The 20,572-nt window shown below is 38.5% G+C and overlaps 1 protein-coding gene across 1 annotated transcript; it reads left to right on the top strand.

Moving 5' to 3' along the window:
• The first annotated feature begins 726 nt into the window (after nt 1-726).
• LOC126812547 (actin depolymerising venom protein gelsolin 1) lies at nt 727-20,566 on the top strand. The gene is made up of 14 exons (XM_050539004.2): nt 727-828; nt 6,021-6,095; nt 8,466-8,537; nt 9,334-9,411; nt 10,399-10,451; nt 11,505-11,610; nt 12,674-12,784; nt 14,086-14,152; nt 14,820-14,949; nt 15,749-15,827; nt 17,646-17,744; nt 18,388-18,544; nt 19,308-19,405; nt 20,384-20,566. Exons 1-14 carry the CDS (start codon nt 763-765, stop codon nt 20,564-20,566), a joined length of 1,374 nt encoding a protein of 457 aa, XP_050394961.1. The 5' UTR covers nt 727-762.
• Nucleotides 20,567-20,572: the final 6 nt, after the last annotated feature.

The raw sequence follows: 20,572 nt of genomic DNA, 5'->3' as shown, positions 1-20,572 counted from the left end.
ATTTCCAACTGTCAGTGGATCTTTATTTTGCCACACATTCCATGATTGCAACATGCAAGCCAACAATTAACAGCGTTAATGTCTCTTAATATTGTAATGACCTCGTGGTCAATGATTTTCAACTTTCAGGGGATCTTTAACTTGCACCAAAACTATCAATAGCTTATAATGTCTTTTGGAGCAACGGTGGCCCAGCGAGTATGACGTTGGCTCGCTAACCTAGAGGTCCCGTGTTCAATCCCTGCGTTGGTCAATAGGACGATGGGACGAAAAAACCGAGGCTCCGTTTACACATTGGCGTGCACGTAAAAGATCCCTTGGCAGATGTAATTCTATATAAGAGTAGGCCGTCTTCATTAGCCCAGTCGGAGCATTTCATTTATCACTTCTTGTGGGTGGTATAGAAATAACAATAGAACCTAATACAGGGTATCTTTAACGTGCACCACATTCCATACAGCATGCAAAATCAATAATCAATAGGGTATAAGGTCTACTAATAGGTGGTATTGTAATAATAATAGAATATAATACAGGGGATCGTTAACGTGCAGCACATTCAATAGCGTATAATGTCTTGTATTAGATGGTATTGTAATAACAAAAGACTATAATACACCTGAATATGTAAATTACCGATGCGTTTATTACCATGTAACAGGTGGTTGAATCCACTTGATTTATAGATATTGAAACCACGCCTACTTTCATTAACTTCACAATCATATTAAATAAGTTCCTCATTTGAGCCAAATCGACAAAATGGCGTCAGACCCAGCTTTTGATAACGCTGGCCAAATTGAAGGATTAGAAATATGGCGAATTGAGGTACAGTAGATTTAAATCTTTAATTATTTTCAGTAAATAAATTGTAATTATTGATTTGTGTAGCTAAGATGATAAATGTCGGGTTTTTAATAGACTGGTTGTGTTATATTATTTCCGATAAGTGACAACCTATATAACAGCCTGTATTAGTAATATATTATATACATGCATAACGTGAATTAATATATGTTATATACATGCATATCGTGAATTAATAAAGCAACATCGACATGTATTTATTAACTGATAATTCATATTTAATACTAGTTCGAACAACACATGTGAGAATAAAGACATGGCATGAAAATGAAAAGAAATGGGTTTTAAAGTCCTGCTTTTCTGCTCTGACTGGGCTAATGAAGACGGGTGAAATGACATGAAATGAGGTTTAACGCGCTACTGGGCTAATGAAGACGGCGATACGCCATATATAGTGTGTTATAAGGGAAATTTTGTCCGGCAGCGGTGCTACGGCCTACTCTTATCACGAATTCCAAATGTCAAGGGATCTTTTACATGCACGCCAATGTGTACATGGGACCTTGATTTTTCGTCCCATCCGAGTAAGTAATTTATGAGACGTTGGCTCGCTAATCTGCATGTCCCGTGTTCGATCCTGATGTTGGCCGCCTAGAACGCTCATCGGGATTTTTCGGCATGGTTTCCTCTTGTCAGTGGTGCAGGACGGGAGGACTGGCAAGGGACAACGTATATTCATGCAAATGTGACGAAAAACTGAGCTCCTGTGAAAAATAGCATGACAGTTGGAAATCAATATAAGGGGCCGTAGTGCCGCTGCCCGCGCAAAATTTCCCTCACAGCACACTGCATGGCGTATGGCCCGGCCCGTCTTTATTAAATTCATATCCCAGTCTGAGCAGAAAAGTAAGACGTTAAACCCTATTTCATTTCATTTTTAATTTCTGTGAAATGAAGAGACAATTTGTTCAACATGACTAATTCATCTACACGTGGTCGAAGATATTTTACTATTACTCCCTGGTTTAATCTAAGTGGGTGATAAATACTGTGCACGTGACAGGATATGATAATTACACAATAGCAATCTGTCTATTTTGGGTATTTTACATGGTTGATAATTGCTGACTGGTTTCCTTATAATTAATTCAACGTTTGTTAAAACTTTACTTTAAACAATCTGCGTTTATACTCGACAATTATTCCTGTTTCGAATCGCGGTAAGTCAATCAGTCACTAACTGGTCTAAAGCATTGCGTTTCACCATGTGAAGTATGACAATCAAGAATACTTCCAAACCTGATCTAGTGTAATACTAATTTAAGCCATAGGCTAAATATCGTTTAATTGTACGTATAATAGATCATTTATTTTGCGCGATTTGATATGCTCTAGATTCATCGAAATGAAATCGGTTTTAACGGCCTACTGTTCTGCTCTGACTGGGCTAATGACGATGGACATACCTCATACGGTGTGCTATAAGGGAAATTTTGCGCACGCTAAGGCTTACTCTTATATCAAATTCCAATTGCCAAGGGATCTTTTACACGCACACCAATGTGTACACGGAACTTCGATGTTTAGTCCCACCCGTACGACTAGACAGCTGTCCTTGTCAGGCCCTACGTCCTGCACCACTGACAAAGGGAAAGCCACGCCGGAAAATCCAGATGAACTTTCTATGCCAACACCGGGAACGAACCCGTGACTTCCAGGCTAGCAAGCAAACGTCTTACTCACTTAGTCGCCATGGCCCCAATATTTATCGAATGCTAGAAAACACTGGTATAACCTAGTCTTTAAATCTTATTATTAAAGGTTTTTAACATTCTATTTCTCGGCACCAACCGGGGGACATGGGTCATTTTGCCCCGGCACCGGCGTTTCTGCATACTCGTCTAATTCCAACTACCAAGGGGTTCTTATATGTACACGAAACCGCGGTTTTTCGTCCCTACCCGGTTGACTAGACCCTGTTCCTGCACCACTGACAAGAGGAAACGACGCATGAAAATATGACGAACTTTCTCAGCCAACACCGGGGTTGATCTTCCTTGTTAGTGAGCCACCATGCGTTACTCACGACATGAACAAGCAATAAAAGTGATAAGTCATACAATAATTATACACGTTTATGGGTTTATTTTAAACAATGTTTGATATTGTTGGTATATACTAAGTAGAGTTGTGTTGTTGTGTGATATCAATAATAAATAAATATCCTCATGAATATTTATGAAGGAAGATTATTAATGGATATCACATTCTTTTTAAAATGAAAACAACTTGATGAAATGCAGGGGGATTTCCCTAAACATACACGACAAGAGCCATTTGACCCAACAGGGCTCCTTGTCCTTAATGTGCCCCACGCTAGGGGTTGAGGGGTTGCCCTCTCAAGCTTTCAACAATAAGGAACCCGCTACACAGAAATAAGTGACATGTACCAAATATATAAGCTAATAAATATAGATAGATATTGTTTTAATAGATAAGTTTTTAATAAAACTTGAGAAAAAGAGAGAGAGGGTGGGGGTTTAACGTCCGCGCAACAAAAACTAGGTCATTTCTGGACTAACATATATGGTTCAATTTTATTTCAATAATCCGCATGCACGTAGGGATCTTTAGCAGTGGGCGGAAAACGGAGGGCCTGGAGAAACCCCACTGTTTTGAACAGGCAACCATAAGCCTTGTCACGTGCAAGCTGAGAATCAAAACCACGCCATTTGACTCAGTGACATACGTTATGATCTAAAGCGCACGTTGAGGGGGGGGGGGGATAAGCAACATTCGGCCACCAAACACCAAACCTAATTTAATATAATGTATTAGTGTATGTTTTCTGACCTAATTAGAATAGTCTATAAGCCCACGCAATTATTAGGACATGCCCCGAGTTCTATTGCCGATAGTTGATTGATAGGTGAGAATTTAGAGGTTTTTCTATGTTGTTTATTTTTAAATCTGATTTTTTAAGGCATCGAGGAATGTCGATTGATTGAACTTGGTCGCTTTTAGGCGTGGTTCCCCCTTGTCGGGGATGCAGGACGGAGGGCCTGAAAAGGACAGCTGTCTAGTCGTTCGGTTGGGACGAAAAACCGAGGTCCCGTGTGCACATTGGCGTGCACGTAAAAGATCCTTTGACAGTTGGAATTCGATACAAATGAAATGAAATGAAATGGGGTTTAACGTCCTACTGTTCTGCCGCCGTAGTGCCGCTGTCAGGGCAAAATTACCCTCATAGTACACTGCAGGGTGTATGCCCGTCTTCATTACCCCTGTTCGGAGCAGAAAAGTAGTATGTTAAACCCCCATTTCATTTGGTCGTTTTTACTGACGATTGTATCTTTAAATATGGTATTAAAGCTAATTTAAATATATAATTGTATTCACACAGCCGCTGAAATCGATATCATTTATAAAACAGCATATTATTTGACACTAAAGTGCCGTTCATTGTCTGTAATATTATAAATCTATAATGTCAATGCTGTGCGTTAAAGGTTTACGTTACGGCTTGTATATCGGCCGCCACCGTGGCTAAGTGAATGAGGCGACAAAGCGTGAGATGTTTAGGTCTAAATATTAAGTCCAACTGCAGATTTGATCATGGTCGCGAGATGTAAATAAGGTTAGGGCACGTGATTGTCGAGATTGTGGATTCGGGCTAGGGTAAGGGTTAGGGTTAGGTCTAAGGTTACCTCTCGTGACCATTCACCAAATCTGCAGTTGGCCTTAATATTTACACTTAACAATCGGGATTCCCCCTTGTCGGCAGAACAATATGGATGGACTGACAAGGAACGTCTAGCACACGTGGAATATGTCGCTTCGACAAAGGAAAGGTAATGTTTTCCTCGTGACTGTCTTCATTTCATTTGTCTTCACTCACAACCTGATACCAATTTTGGTCACACAGAGTGATATTGCTGTTAAAAATGACTAACAGCCTGTTATGATATGAATGACTAAGTTCCCTTTAAATTTATTTTATCAGTTGTAAATGTGCTATTTTAAGACAAGCTTTTATTGTGCTCATAATTAATATGATTGTCTAATAGTAAGTTGACCATGAATGTATACTTGACATGGAAAGACGGAAGTATAACCATATAGAGATATTACTTACGTTTCCATCTACTTAATACAAACCCTTCCCTCTTGAAGTTTCAACCTGTCGGAAGAAGGATATGCCTGATAAACATTTAAAGAGTGTGGGTGGCAGAATGGTCTGTCATTGAGTCAAGTGGCGTGGTTTGGATTCCCCACTTGTACACGACAAGGTCCTCCGGTTTACTCCAACTGCTAAAGACTCCTACGCTCAAGCGAATTATTGAAATAAAATTGAACCATATGTTAGTCCCGAAATGACATAGTTTGTGTCGAATGGACGTTAAACCTCAGTTCTCTCTCTATCTCACTAATGATCATTTTACAATATTTGAATCTAAAGATACATCCCCATGTAACTATCTCCGGGGTATTATTTCTAATAACAGTATGGTAATGGAAAGTAGAGACACCCAATCTAACTACACAAATACTAGGACAAAAACGACAGGGTATCACTGACAGATTGTCTCTTGGAGTGAAGAAAGACACACTTCATGTATTGATCGAATGGCCAACGGGTGTGAGAAGGTTAATCAAACAATTTAGTTCGATATTGATGGTAAATAGACAGCGACTAACGACAAATACATACTCTAAATGACGTATCCCTCAATCAAGTCACTTGACAAAAAAGGGTTCTTAAAATAGATTCTTGCGGCATCTTTGGAGAGGGGTTGACAGATAAATTAGTTTGAATATGTTTTTAGTTCAATTATACCATCAAATCACAAAGTCTGTACCCGAGAATAATATAAAACGAAGTGTTCTTTGGAGCGATATGAGCCATGGTGCTTCAGTGACAAAGGTGCTTGATCGCTAACTCGGGGGCCCAGGATTCGATTTTCCGGCTTGGTTTCCCAATAAAAGTGGTGCGAGACTAATGCCCTGACATGGAACAGTGTGTGGACTTTCGAATGGCTCGGAAAATCACGGTACATTGCGCACGTAAAAGAACCATCAACCGTTGAAATTCGAAATAATTTCATTTCCATTTGAATCAACTCACCACTGGAAAATCATATATTTGAAATCAATAAAACAGCAAACTTTTCATAATCTTATTTGAATTTGTTGTTCTCTTTTTGTTTTTTCAGAAATTAAAGGTGGTTGCTCAAGATAAAAGTTCTTATGGTACCTTTTATTCTGGGGATTCTTATATATGTCTATACGTAAGTAAAAGTACATTTTATATAATATTTGTTTATACCTAAAATTACATTATATCTGTTTTTACAATTATATAACACATTCTATACATTGCTGAGGTGGCATTGCTGTGTGGGAGTCGCAGTGGCTTAGCGAGTAAGACGTTGGCTAATTAAACTGGAGGTCACGGGTTCGATTTCGGTGATGGCCGAAGAAGTTAATCGGGATTTTCCGGGGAAGTTAATCGAGATTTTCCGGCATGCTTCCCCTTTGTCAGTGATGCCGGGCAGAGGGTCTGGCAAGGGACAAGATATAGTCGTTCGGATGGGAACAAAAGACCGAGGTCCCGTGTACACTCTGGCGTGCACGTAACAGATCCCTTGTCAGTTGGAATTCGATATGAGAGTAAGCCGTATCGCCGCTGTCCTGGTAAAATGTTCCCTCATAGCACACTGTATGGCGTAGTAGGACGTAAAACCCATTTCATTTCATTTGTCATTCTTGTGGATTGGGGGGGGGGGGGGCACTAACCAGTAACTCTCTCAAGGATCACGTATAACGGGATATAAAGTCCACCCTATATACGTAACTGTAGGGTGAGTTGCCAAACCTCATGGGTTTCTCTGGGTCATCCGGTTTCCTCTGGCTCTGGCAGCTAATAAACCCTACACGCTAGCGAATTATTGATATGAAATTGAACCATATGTTAGTCCCTAAATCACCTAGTTTGTGTCTAGCGAACGTTAAACCCAATTTCCTTTTTGCTCTCTCTCTCTCTCTCTCTCTCTCTCTCTCTCTCTCTTTAATCTTAAATTTAAAAATCCATACCAGGCAGGTTTAGTTGGATCGCTTCGCTTTGTTACAAATAATAGTAGTATTTTCATTCATAAAGAAAGTATATAAGTCGCAACACTATTTAATTCGTCAATAATAAGTGGTGTCAACCCTATACAGCTGTGACCTCGACTATTTATAAAACCATTAGTATATCAGGTTGAATATTGATTTTGAAATATTATAATATTTACCACTATACTAATGTAGGATTTAGACAAACACACGGAAAGAGAGTGTAGTGTCCATTCGACACAAACAAGGTCATTTAGGGACTAACATATGGTTCAATTTTATCTCAATACTTTTCGTTTGTGCTTAGGGGTCTTTTAGCTGTGTGAGGAAGCTGGGGGACCCTAAGAAAACCCACGAGGTTGGACAGGCGACCCTGCCCAGATTTACGAATGTCATATACTAAATACCAAATATGCCAAGTTTTACAGATGTAAAATACTCAATACCAAATATACCCATTTTACGGATGCAATATACCGGTTTTACAAAATAAATTAATACATGAAATGGAATTGGACATGTATTTATTTTAATAAATACTAATATTTAGGTCATGAATTCTGCAGGCCTATGACTGATGGATGACTTTATGTACATTAATTAAATTTCACGGTCTATGAGATACAAATATGTCATTCTAAATCCACATATCCTAAAGGCAAATCTCCATATATACCCGTGATTCTACTTTTTAAAGTATGATGCTATATATATTGAATATTTTTAGGTTGTCTTCTCCCCTGTTGTTATTCGCATTAAGTATTAAAATATTTTATATTTCTGTTTACGTTTAAGTAGCAATAAAGGTAACAGAACACAATTTTTATAGGAAATAATCACTGGTTTATTCTAAATGCACGAAGTTTCGACAGGTGTCTTTTTATCGTCCCCTAAATGCCACTTAAAGATTAAGCAATAAGGTTATAAAGGATAAACTCCCATGGTCGTATTCATCGAGTAGCTATTTCCAATATTGTTTTTTAAAGATACATTTTCTTGGCCGTATTTATCGGGTAGACATTTCCAATAAAAGTATGGCAATTTCGGTATATGTTAGGAATCTGACTAGAAAAATATTGGATTCTCCAAAAAATACGCGCAAAATACAAAATTGTGAAGGTATCTCTAAAAGACAATCTGTCTCCTTGAGTGACGTCACGAGTCTGTCTTGTGTGTTAACGATGTATTTCCTTCAAAAATATGTTAATATATACACAGTTTTTATGGGATACAATCACAAGTTTTATTCTAAAAGCACGATGTTTCGACAAGTATCCTCTTATCGTTATCAAACGTCGTGCTTTCAGAATAAAAACTAGTGATTGTATCCCATAAAAACTGTGTTCTGTTAATGTGTTTCCAGATCGCTAAATGCCACTCAAAGATTAATATATACGTTGATATTTCGTTGGCGTGTACGTAAAAGAACCCTTGGCCGTTCTTTAGAATTCAACTAAGATCAGGCGGTAACGCCACTTTCCGGGCAAAATTGCACACCCCGTCTGATGGCATTAACATTGTATTCTGTTTGTATGTATTTTCAGACGAAGAAGTTACCGAATAGTAATAAATTACAGTGGAATTTACATTTCTGGTTAGGAAAAGACACGTCACAGGCAAGTACTCCATTTTATCTACAGATATTTTTTTTGCATTTTGCAGAAGACCTGCTGAAATCTTAACCTTTTAATACATGACCGGATTAACGGATTAAGCTTGCATGGGGCTCCTGGCTGAAAACAGTGAAAAGAGGGCGTATTCTGATCAATGTCAATGTCACACTCACACAAATGCAATGTGTGTGTCAGTATGTGGTAGATAGATAGCTTTATTTGGCAGCCCAGTTAGCTCCCCCCCCCCCCCCACGCCTCACCCCGGCTTTAGTCCGGCCTTGAAGCTATACTCTACATACATGTATTATTGTTATTAATATGGCGTGTGTTCGTGTCACACGACCTTGGGTTTGGGATCTCAATAAACGATATAACAGGACTCTGACTAGAAACCACATTTCATTCCTCAAAAACCATGCTACAGTCTCTACCTAGGGAGCACAGGGGAATCTCGCTTTAACATAGTAACAGTTTAGATGACCAAACGATTTTGTACATGGATACCCTATAGAAAAGGAACTCAAGGGTTAAATCTATTTGTTAAGGCCAGTTCAATTTTTGTCAAGGTCGCTGAGATGTAAATAAGGTTAGGGCACATGATTGCTGGCGAGGTTGTGGGTTGGGGTTAGGGTAAGCATTGGGGCTAGGTCCAGGGTTAGGGTTAGGGTTGGAATTAGCTCTAGCCCTTGGCGAAAAATTGAGCTGGCCTTATCATTTAGCACTAACCAACGACAAGGGCGGTAGAAATAAGGAGATATTCTTCAGATTAACACTATCTATTTTGTATGATATTATATAGGATGAACAGGGGGTTGCTGCCTATAAAACCGTGGAGTTGGATGATTATCTGGGAGGAGGACCAGTTCAGTATCGAGAGGTATGTCTACTGTTAACTTATGCAATATTTGCTTTAGCGGTACGATATTTTACAACTTAAAGCTACATTATGAAAGATTTAGATGACGAACTGACCTTTCTTGTTATAATAGTTCAAAAAGAGATAATGATAAATAAATATATACAATATAACATTCAAATTATTTTATTCTGGGGAAAATAATGCCTGTTTAAAGATGTAGCGCTGATCGTTTATTATCGTAGCAACGGTATTATAGTTATTTTTTTTAAAATCCATTTAAATTTCGGCCATCGGATGGTCTAGGGTGTTAATTGTGGGCTTTTCATCTGACTAAATGTCTAAATGGTACTTAATATAAGATTTGAAGCCAACAAAAAGATCTGCAATAGGCAAATATTTAGCTCTTACATAATAATCATTATATCTTTAACAAAATTGGCCAGTATTTCAGGAGTTTCTTTTGCAACAGGGAAATGAGTACATAAAACTTACCGTTGATGTTACCTGTGTAGGCCCGATTAAACTCATTTGCACAAATAGAATAAGCTCTAGATGTGAAAATGTTTTTTTAGATTACATTTGATAGCAAGTGTGTTAACCTATGGATTAAAACTGAGTCAGTGTCGTGTGTTAAATACTATTCTTGAACATGACATAAAGCGTTCAGGTTTCTTTAAGAATCATGTATCCAAATTTTATTAACTTACATGGGGCACGGCGTTACGCACCACAATTCTAACTCGCACCCATCCAAACACCATTGATATTCTGTGTATGGGTTTGTTTTGATATCCTCTAGCCAACATTCATTAAGGATGTGAATCTGACACACAAACCTTGTAAATTGTAACTGAATTTTAAAAGAGAACTTTAAAAGCACTGTTATTGCCCCCCCCCCCCCAAATAACAGTACGAATATTCGTGATATGTGACACAAATCATCATTGACAACCCGATTTTTTCATCTGTGTATTGTTATTTGTGTAATACATTTATCAATTTCAGGTTCAGGATCACGAGAGTAAATTATTTTTATCTTACTTCAAAAAGGGAATCAAGTAAGTTGTCCGTTTATAGTTATCTCCCTTTAAACAAACTCGACTATTGAACTGTTTAAGCTGACTTGGGCATGTTGGGATAGTCTGCTAGTGTCACGCTTCTAACTCTAGCTGGCCGGTCACCTCTGGCTTGCAGTTATAGTTTCGATAACTGGTGTGAGCGTATGTAGGTTGGAAATAGGGGCATCTTCTCAACCTCATGGGTACTTCGGTTTCCTCCCACGGGAAAGATAATAAAAATAAGACAACTTGTTTGCGATATCAACCTCGGTTAAAGTGGGCGTTAAACAATCAAGAACAACAACATTGGGCATGCATCTCTGGAATGTAATAAAATGGGATTTAGCCCTTACGGCTCTGTACGGGCAGGGCTAATGATAACGGGAATACGTCATATAGTGTGCTATGAGGGGACATTTTGCCCTGACAACGGTACTACGACCTACTCTTATTCGAATTCCAATTTTCAAGGGTTCTTTATGTGCACGCCAATGTGTACACGACAATGTGTACACTGGGCGACTAGAAATCCTGAGGAACATTTAGTGATGGCAAATTGGAATTGGACCCCATTGGATTTTACCTTTGTTTAATAGTCGGGTTGGGTGACCGAATGGTTAACGCGTGCGCGTTAGATCACAAGGTCTGTCACTGAGTCAAGTTGCGTGGTTTCGATTCCCCGTCCAACATCGTGGGTTTTCTCCGGGTCCTCCGTTCCTCCCCACCCCACCCCCACACACACATACACAGCCAAAGACCACTACGCACACGCGATGTTTATTGAAATAAAACTGAACCGTTTGATAGTCACGAAATGGCCGAGTTTGAGTCGAGTGGACGTTAAACCCCATTTTCTCGCCCTATCACCTCTTGTCTTGTTCAATATCACTTGAAGCTTTCATCATTGTTAATATTTAGATTGGGGAATCTAGTTAATTTTAACGGACATTTATATTGAGTAATCTGGCTTTAAGTGTTTAATGTTTAACGTTATCAGATAATAAGATGGCGGAGAATCTATAGCTTTAAGGATATGTTGTTTTGTGTTATCAGATATTTAGATGGAGGAGTTGAATCTGGTTTTACCAAGGTAGAACGAGGTGTTTATGAAAAAAGGTTAATGCAAGTTAAAGGAAAACGTAATGTCCGGGTTAGACAGGTGAGATGACACGTATTTATTAGGCGTCAAGGGGCCGCGGTTGCTTAGTTCCCGAAAACTGACTCAGGGTTTTAACGTGTTCATAGAATTTATAGATCCATTGACTTCATTTCTACTTTGATTGGGGCCAATTAAGACGGGCATACGTCATACTGTGTGCTATGGGGATATTTTGCCTGGACAGCGGCAATTGTCAAGGGTTATTTTAATATGTACACAGGACCTCGGTTTATAGTCCCATCCGAACGAGTATGCATTGTCCTTTGCCAGGCAGCCTGTTTCTTGCGCCACTGACAAGAGGGATCCATGCCGGAAAATATCGATGAGCTTTCCCGGCCAACACCGGGATCTCTAGTTAGCGAGCCAACTGTGTACTCACTATCAGGCTTACAGTCAAATATATTTAGATTACGATATTCATGCAGTGAAGACTTAAAGACATGAATCTATCTAAAACTACGGGAATCATTACAGAATATGTCAACCAATATTATTTTCTCAGTTGAAACCTGAATCAATTTAAATCTCCAAGAACCGTTTCAGAATGTCCTACAAGATTGTTTTCTTAGATAATAAATACTCGAATGTCTAATTTTAATGAACACCTAAAAACATTAATTAATCTAAAATTCCTGGAGCCATTATTGAAAATGCCCACCAGCGTTATTTGTTATGCTTTGCCCGAGGTTACCCTGTTCAGTCTGGGTACAATAAGGGAAGTGGCGTGGGCTGGTCGCAGGAAGGAGGCAAGATTTTGTAATAGCTCCTCGGCACCAAATGCAGGACCAAATCAAAGGACTTAAATCGCGATCTTGATATTGCGCCCCATCCGAAAGACTGGACACTCTTCATTGTCCGTAATCTGTCTTGTACCGCTAACAAGTGGTGAAACCGGTGAGTTTTTGTTGGATCTAAGTACTGGTAAGGGCCGGTTACAGAAAATTTGCGAGGCCGTAGTTGTTTATTAAAGACCAAATGAGAAGTGGTGCCTTGTGTTCTGAAAGAGTGGGTGATGTATGGTTTGTACTGACTGTAGAGTTATACTGTTGTTTATAAATTACAGGTGAAATGTGATGTTAGCTCATTAAATCAAGGTGATGTGTTTATATTGGATTCTGGTTTAACCATTTTTATCTGGGTTGGACCTAAAAGTACTAAAAGGGAAAAACTAAAGGTAATGTTGGCGATATTGTAACTTTCTCACTTCTTTTACTATACAAATCCATATAATTAACTCTTGGTGTGATTCCATCGAGTGCGAATCAAAATTTTTTCCCGCATTTAGAATCCATTCTGTAAGTTTCTTTTAAAAAATAATCAGATCTTGGTGGATGGTCTAACGACGTGTCTGATTCCGCCGAGTGGGGATCAAGATACTTCCCCATTCAGAACCCATTCTGTAAGTTCTTTATAAAAATGGTCATATCCATTTTTATATGCATAACATGCTCACACCCGGCTGATGGTTGAGTCGCCTAACACCAAGCTGTCGAGGTATAGGGATGAGGAAATCTAAATCGGTAATGTCGGAAACAAATCGGTGATATGCGTGTTAGGGGAGGGGGGGGGGCTGGTCCAGATCAAAAGCAAAGCGACAGGTTATCGCATCAGTAAAGTGAAATTGTTTAAAGAAGAAGGGCGAAGGGAACCATTTATCTAGATTTTTATTCTTGGCAAATTAAATACACTCCATTTCCTATCTACCAATTCTCTTTGGCTAGAACAGGCCAGGGGCGTGGCCCGGCCCGGGACTATTTTATATAATATTACTAAGTTTAAATCATGATACAACAAAACATTTTGTAAAGATTGTGTGGAAACCATCAGTCACATATTTGTCGAGTGTGAAAAAAATGACAAATTATGGAAAAATGTCCTTCATTGTCTTAATATTATCATGAATTCCGACCTATCCTTGTCTTCAGTGGATATAATATTCGGTAAATTATAAAAATTATATATTTATAGAAATAAACTATTAAACCAGTCAGTATCCCTAGACCTAAAACATGATAAATGCAAATACAAAATGAACTTGAATTATAGAGATATATTATGAAGCTTTGTTGAATGATCGCTATAGTTAATCCAGACCAGTTTGTTTTGGGGGTTTTTGTGGGTTTTTTTTTTGTTTTGTTTTTTTTGTTTGTTTTTTGTTTTGTTTTTTTTGTTTGTTTTTTGTTTTGTTTTCTTTTTTTTTTTTTTTGGGGGGGGGGGGTTATTACGGGTGAAGATGGTCATTTATAAGTATGGAATTCATTATTTATTGTTTTATTGACATTTTTAAAACTAATACCTGACCGTGTTATGGCTATTGTTCAATATAAAATATTACTAGCAAAATTGGATATGTCAAAGTCCCAATATCTTGCTCTGCTTTTTGTAAAGTGCTGACCCCAGGGCCACATCCCTGGCAGTACTCCTAATAAATCAGACTGGCAAAATATAATTGATTAAATTGTTGTCTTGTTGTAGGCAGCTGAAGTGGCAAAGATAATCAAAGATGAAGAACGCGGCGGTAAAGCCCAGGTGCTATTTGTAGGTAAGGTGATGCTGGCTATTTTAACAACGGTAACTGTGTTGTTTACAATTACATGTCCCGCCTTAATTATTGTTGTTTACCATTACCACGTTTTCTGTTGTGTTTTACCATTACCACGTTGTATGTTGTTGCTTAACATTACCACGTTGTCTGTTGTTGTTTACCATTACCACGCTAACTATTGTTGTTTACCATTACCACGTTAACTGTGTTGTTTATCATTACCACGTTAGCTGTTATTGTTTACCATTACCACGTTAACTGTTGTTGTTTAGCATTACCACGATAACTGAACAACAATGGACAAGTGTTAGAGTAAAACACTTCAATACGCGTCCGCTGCACCTTGAAAACAAACGAAATGAAATTTAAAGGCTTATTTTTGCTGCTTCAACCAGCCTAATGAAGGGAACACACTCCATGCAGTGTGCTATGATAACGAATTTCCCCGGACAGCGGCGTTCCCGCCTATTCTTTACCGATTTCTAACTGTTTGGTGTTTTTTTTGACAGTCGACGTTATTCCACGAATAGCCATTTGATGTTTTCACTTAGTTTTCTCCATTACACAGACTTAAATTTATTTTTGATAGTCGCGACTAGAATATTAATAATGTCACACGACGATCAGCCATTTTATTATGCTTGTTTATGTTTTATTTGATCAGAAGAAAAATGGGACCGTGATACTAAATTTTTCAAAGCTCTGGGATCGGAAGGGCAGATAAGCGATGAGGATACTGGTGGAGACGATCATGAATTTGAACGAACGGAACAGAATACCGTTAAACTTTACAGGTACGAATTTATAAAGGGGAACGGTGAGATGGAGGGGGAGACAAGTGGGGTTTAGCATCCAGTCGACACCAACTAGGTTACTTTGGGACTAACATAATATGGTACAATTTTAATTAAACAATTATTTAAAGGGATCATCCCAGTTTTAACAAAGTCTCAGAAATAAAAGTCCGTGTACGCATGACATTTTTAAGCGCCAAAACATATAGAGGAATCATGTATTTACTTTGTCTCTAAATTTCAGCTCAAAATATTGAGTCGTTTGGATGTGAACGTCAAAACCGCTTATCCGGACACGTAACCCTTTTAAGATTTCGGGTCATTTTTTTCGTCGGGTGACCTGATAATCTATTACCGTTCCTTTAGACGTCAAAACGGTGCGTGATGAATGTTCTGTACTTGTTGACCAACGGTAAAGTTTGCCTACGCGTTATTTTTATGGAATAAAAGTCTTATTTTATCCAGACACTGTATAATACAGCTTGGGGCACCGGTCTCCATTTCCAGATGAAGACTGACGGGTTTAAGTTGTTTGAAAACAAGTTATTGAGTTAGTTGCTCGGCCCTAAGAGATTTTAAGGGCTTTTCACACAAAATTAAGCAGTTTTATTCTCCAAAATATAATCGAGATTGGCCCTTTAAAACTCTGAATTTTGGAAACCTGAATTGTAAATATATACATAGCCTTTTTCTATATTATTCATAAAAATCTTTTCAAAAGTTGGTTATATAACCTTTTATATATCGGCGTTAAGTGATAAATTAATTTATAACACCGGTCCATTGAATATTAACTTAGGGTATCTGATGCATCAGGAAGTCTGGAAATGGAAGAAGTTGGAAGCAAACCTTTAAACAGAGAAGATCTGGATTCTAACGTAAGTTAATGAGTAAAACTTCAATATTTTAAATATTTTACTCTCTGTTGTGCCTTTCTTGTACTAAACAAAACCTCTAATAATTCACAGACGGAATATTCGAAATTATTTTAGTTAAAAATAAGTCATATTTCTGTAGGCTTGGTTGTACCATCCTTTTTGCCCTTCCGTAATCTAAATATAATCGGTTTTTTTTTCAATATATTGTACCTACAAACCTGCATTCTCTTTATCTGTCTGTCACCCACTGGTCGGGTAACACTAAGAATGCCTGTGTAATACGCTAATGTTTCTGCATGAGGTAATATCAGTATCATGAAATTATTTAATTAGGCAGTAAGAAGCCCAGAATTCTCTTAACATCAAGTCGCTATTTTAAATAGGTGATTACGTTCACTACAAGTCTGGTATAATACTTCTAGCGCCCCCTGCCGAGCAATGAAAGACATTATCTAGTAATGGATTAATCACTCTTGGCCCACGTTCAAAAGCATCGCAGTGCCCCCTGTCGGGATATTGAGATTGTAGTATGGATGAAAACGTTAGCTAATTCCTCGACTGCAGTTGATTTGGCCAGTAATGTGAATCATTAATGAAAGCTATTGATAAAAACGAGTTGTATAATCAACGTATATTGTGTTAAGCCCGGAGATTTTGTTAGTACAGAAAACCGAACCTATTTTACAGAACGTAGAATCAAGTTGAATCACCTTAGCATACGTTGGCGTTTATTCTAAACTGGGACAAGTTAATACTAATTTCGACAACGAACGTGAACGAAACTGGCATAATGAAGACGGGCATACGTTCGTATGGGGGCGGGTGGGGGGTCAATGGCCGAATGGTTAGCACCTGCGCGCTGTATCATAAGGCCTGTCATTGAGTCAATTGGCGTGGTTTCGAATCCCCGGCTGTACGTGACAAGGAGTAGGGTTGCCTTCCAACCTCGGGGTTTTCTCTGGGTCCTCCGGTTTCCTCCCACTGCGCGCAAACGAATTATTGAAATAAAATTAAACCATACGTTAGTCCCGAAATGACCTAGTCTGTCACGAGTGGGCGTTAAACCCCATTTCTCTCTCGTACGAGGGGGTTGGCATTCGCTTTCAGACACGGTACGGGCATTCGCAGACTGCTATGACTCGAGGAACATTTTCCATAGACAGAGTGCCACAGCTAACTATATATAGAATGTCAACTTCCAAAGATTCTTTTACGTGCGTGCACGCCAATGTATACACGCAACCTCATTTTATCTTCATGTCCGAACGACTAGACGCTGTTCCTTGCCATGGCCTCTGTCCGACACCACTGACATGAGTAAACTACGAAGGACAACATGTAACTCGTTGCATTGGAGTAAAACACGTGTTGCGTCTGTTGTATTTAACATAACACGCCGTCCAGCCTAAAACTCGTGTTACATCTATTGTATTTAACATAGCACGACATCGAGGCTAAAACACGTGTTATATCTATTGTATTTAACATAACAATCAGCCCAGTCTAAAACACGTTACCTGTATTTATTATAGCACGTCATCCTAATCTAAACCACGTGGTACATCTATTGTATTTGGGGCTTATGAGTACTTATGTGAGTCTTATGTTATTTTGAATATAAAATTGATGAAAATCAATTACAAGTATTTTGTTGGTGTGAGTGATAGTTCCTTTTTAACTTGGGTAAACCAACGTTTTAATGCCTCTATTCTAAGATGTTTCGCCCCATGTAAGGGATGTTTCGTCTCCAAACGAAGATGTTTGGCCTCCAGTCATTTTGCAAAACTCATTTTATTTATTTCAATGTTTATCTTCCAGGACTGTTTCATTCTGGATTCAGGACCAAGTGGTATCTACATCTGGGTCGGTAAGGAATGTACCAAAAACGAAAAGAAATCAGCTTGGCAAAATGCAACTGTAAGTCTAATTGAACGTTTTGTATACCGTTCATGATGTAGAAATATAAAAGACTTTACTTATTTCTAAGAAAACGGGGAGGGGGGTGCGCTTTGTATCATAAGGTCTGTCATTGAGTCAACTAGCGTGGTTTCGATTCCCCAGTTGTACGCGCCAAGGAGTAGAGTCGCCTGTCCATCCTCGAGTGTATTCTCTAGGTCCTCCGGTTTCTTCCAACTGCTAAAGACCTTTATGCTCAAGCGAATTATTGAAAAATAAATTGAACCATATGTCAGTCCCGAATTGACCTAGTCTATGTCCAGTGGATGTTAAACCCCATTTTTCTTTTTCTCTCCCTTAGAAAACGATAGAATCCAATGTATGCTGATACATCGATAGTTTGTCATTTTATAATATTTATACGCAATTGGTAGTAATCACAGTGAACGGTCGATTGCCAGGATTTACCAAAAGCAATCATCAAATCCAGACCCCTTTCGATGACCACGGGTCAAATAATATATCAATTCACTGTATTGCACATAGCTATATTGGTTTGGTTGTATGAGATTAGAATCGATTTTGTTTTCAAATTCTTACCCACTTCAAATAAAATCCCACCCGTCTCAAATCATAATCCTTTCATTAAATTTTAAATTTACAGGAATTTTTAAAGAAAAAAAGTTATCCACAATGGACACAAATAAGTCAATTGGTAGAAGGTGCCGAAACGCCATTATTTAAACAATATTTTTCGTCGTGGAACAATGCTAATATCCAGGTTGATTTTGGGATAGCTCCAAGACAAGGATCAGTAGCTGGTATGTATATATAACTAACACCTGTATATTATTTACGAATTCAGGGGGATGGGGAATGATTTCACACGTACGCTTTAGATCATAAGGTCAAGTGACCTGGTTTCGATTACCCACTTGTACGTGACAAGGAGTAGGGTATCCTGTTACAACCTCGTGTGTTTTCTCACCTTCCTCCGGTTTCCTCTCACTACTAAAGACCCCTACGCGCAAGCGAATTATTGTGATAAATCGAATCATATGTTAGTTCCGAAATGTCCTACTTTGTGTAGAGTGGACGTTAATCTATCTAAGAATTCATTCATATTGCCCCTGACACCAATGAAATGAAATGAGCGTCATACTTACCTGCATCAAACTAGATAATGAAGGCTGGAATATGCCACACAGTTAATATTAGCGAAACTTTGCCCGGGCAGCGACGCTACGGCCTACTCTTAATTCAAATCCCAACTGTTTTCCTACCATCTGAACGACTAGATAGTTTTCCATCAAAGGCCCTCCTACCTGCCCCGCTGCCAAGGGGAAACCAAAATCCTGAGGTAGCTTCTTGACCAACACCGAGGTTGAACCCAGACTTCATGGTCAACGAATCTGCACTACTGACAAAGGTTAACCATGTCTGACGACAGTCCCAACGAACTTTCTTGGTCAACACCGGAATCGAACATGGCACCAATTAGAGATGTATAATAGTATATACTCTTTTTTTCTGAACTTTTTTAACTAGCAATACTTGATTATATTTTATATGATAATTTTACAGAATATAGTGATGAGAAATTTGATGTAACTAATTTACATTCCATGCAGTCGCAAAAATCTGACGCTTTATTACCTGACGACGGTTCAGGTGAAACCAAGGTAAAATTATTTATTCAAATTTGTAACTTATCCATACCAAAATGCAAATGATAACAGGTGCTTTAGATAAAATAAGCATACCCTCTCCGTGCAGAAGCCCGTTACAATTTACCCATCACTTCACCGATAATTCGGACCTGAATTCAAAAATCCTAAGAAATGAATAAAATGCCTTTAACGTCCTACCTTTCTGCACCGACTGGGCTGCTGAAAACGGGTATACGTCATACAGTGTGCTATAAGGGGAATTTTGCCAGGTCAGCGGCACTGCGGCCTACTCTTATGTCGAATTCCAAATGCACAGGACCTCGGTTTTCCGTCCCATCCGAACGACTAGACAGCTGACCTTGGTGCTAGAGGCGTAAATTTATAGTTTCATTAATAAATTACACACCTGCTCAAAATTTAACGATGATGGTAATGCACCAAACTAAAATTCCAATACAACAAATAAATATCCGAATTTGCAAATAATTTTTGCGGAAGATTTGTAATGTAATATATCGGGTGACTGTTGCTGGGGCATTGGGATAAGTGGAGCTCTATAGTGCTGTTTATTTACATTGGAATATAATAACAATAATAATTCTAGCATATATAGCACAACACTTCAAACTAATGACTTTGTATCATATGTTAGTCACCTAATTGTGTTAAATGGACGTTAAAACCCGTTTTCGTATAATTTTTTATACGGGTATAGCTATGAACTCCGAAAGCGGAAGTGGTAGGCCATCGCCACCAAGCCTATATATGTTACTCCTCCGTCCGAACTACCCCAATACACCGGATTTCCGCCTGGGGACAGCCCGAGTGTAATTACCACCAACACTGAAAAGACGTACAGACAAATAAACTACAGTCACAAATATTAGTATAGATGGAGAATAGTAGATCATAATTTAGTATTATTGGCAGATGACCTAATTGTGTTGAGTGGACGTTAAAACCCCGTTTTCTTTATATATTTTTTATAAGATATATAGAGTAGAAGATCGTGATCTAGTTTTATTACCAGGAGAGATGCATGGTGTATTTTATACTGGTGATTGTTATATTCTGTTATACACCTATAAACAAGGCAATAGAGATAGTTATATTATATACTACTGGCAGGTTGGTACAATAGATATATTATATACTACTGGCAGGTTGGTATAATATAGA

Source organism: Patella vulgata, chromosome 2 (assembly GCF_932274485.2).
Source record: "Patella vulgata chromosome 2, xgPatVulg1.2, whole genome shotgun sequence".
NCBI classification, from domain to species: Eukaryota; Metazoa; Mollusca; class Gastropoda; family Patellidae; genus Patella; species Patella vulgata.
The sequence above is the reverse complement of the archived record's forward strand: the minus strand, read 5'-3'. Positions and strand labels throughout refer to the sequence as shown.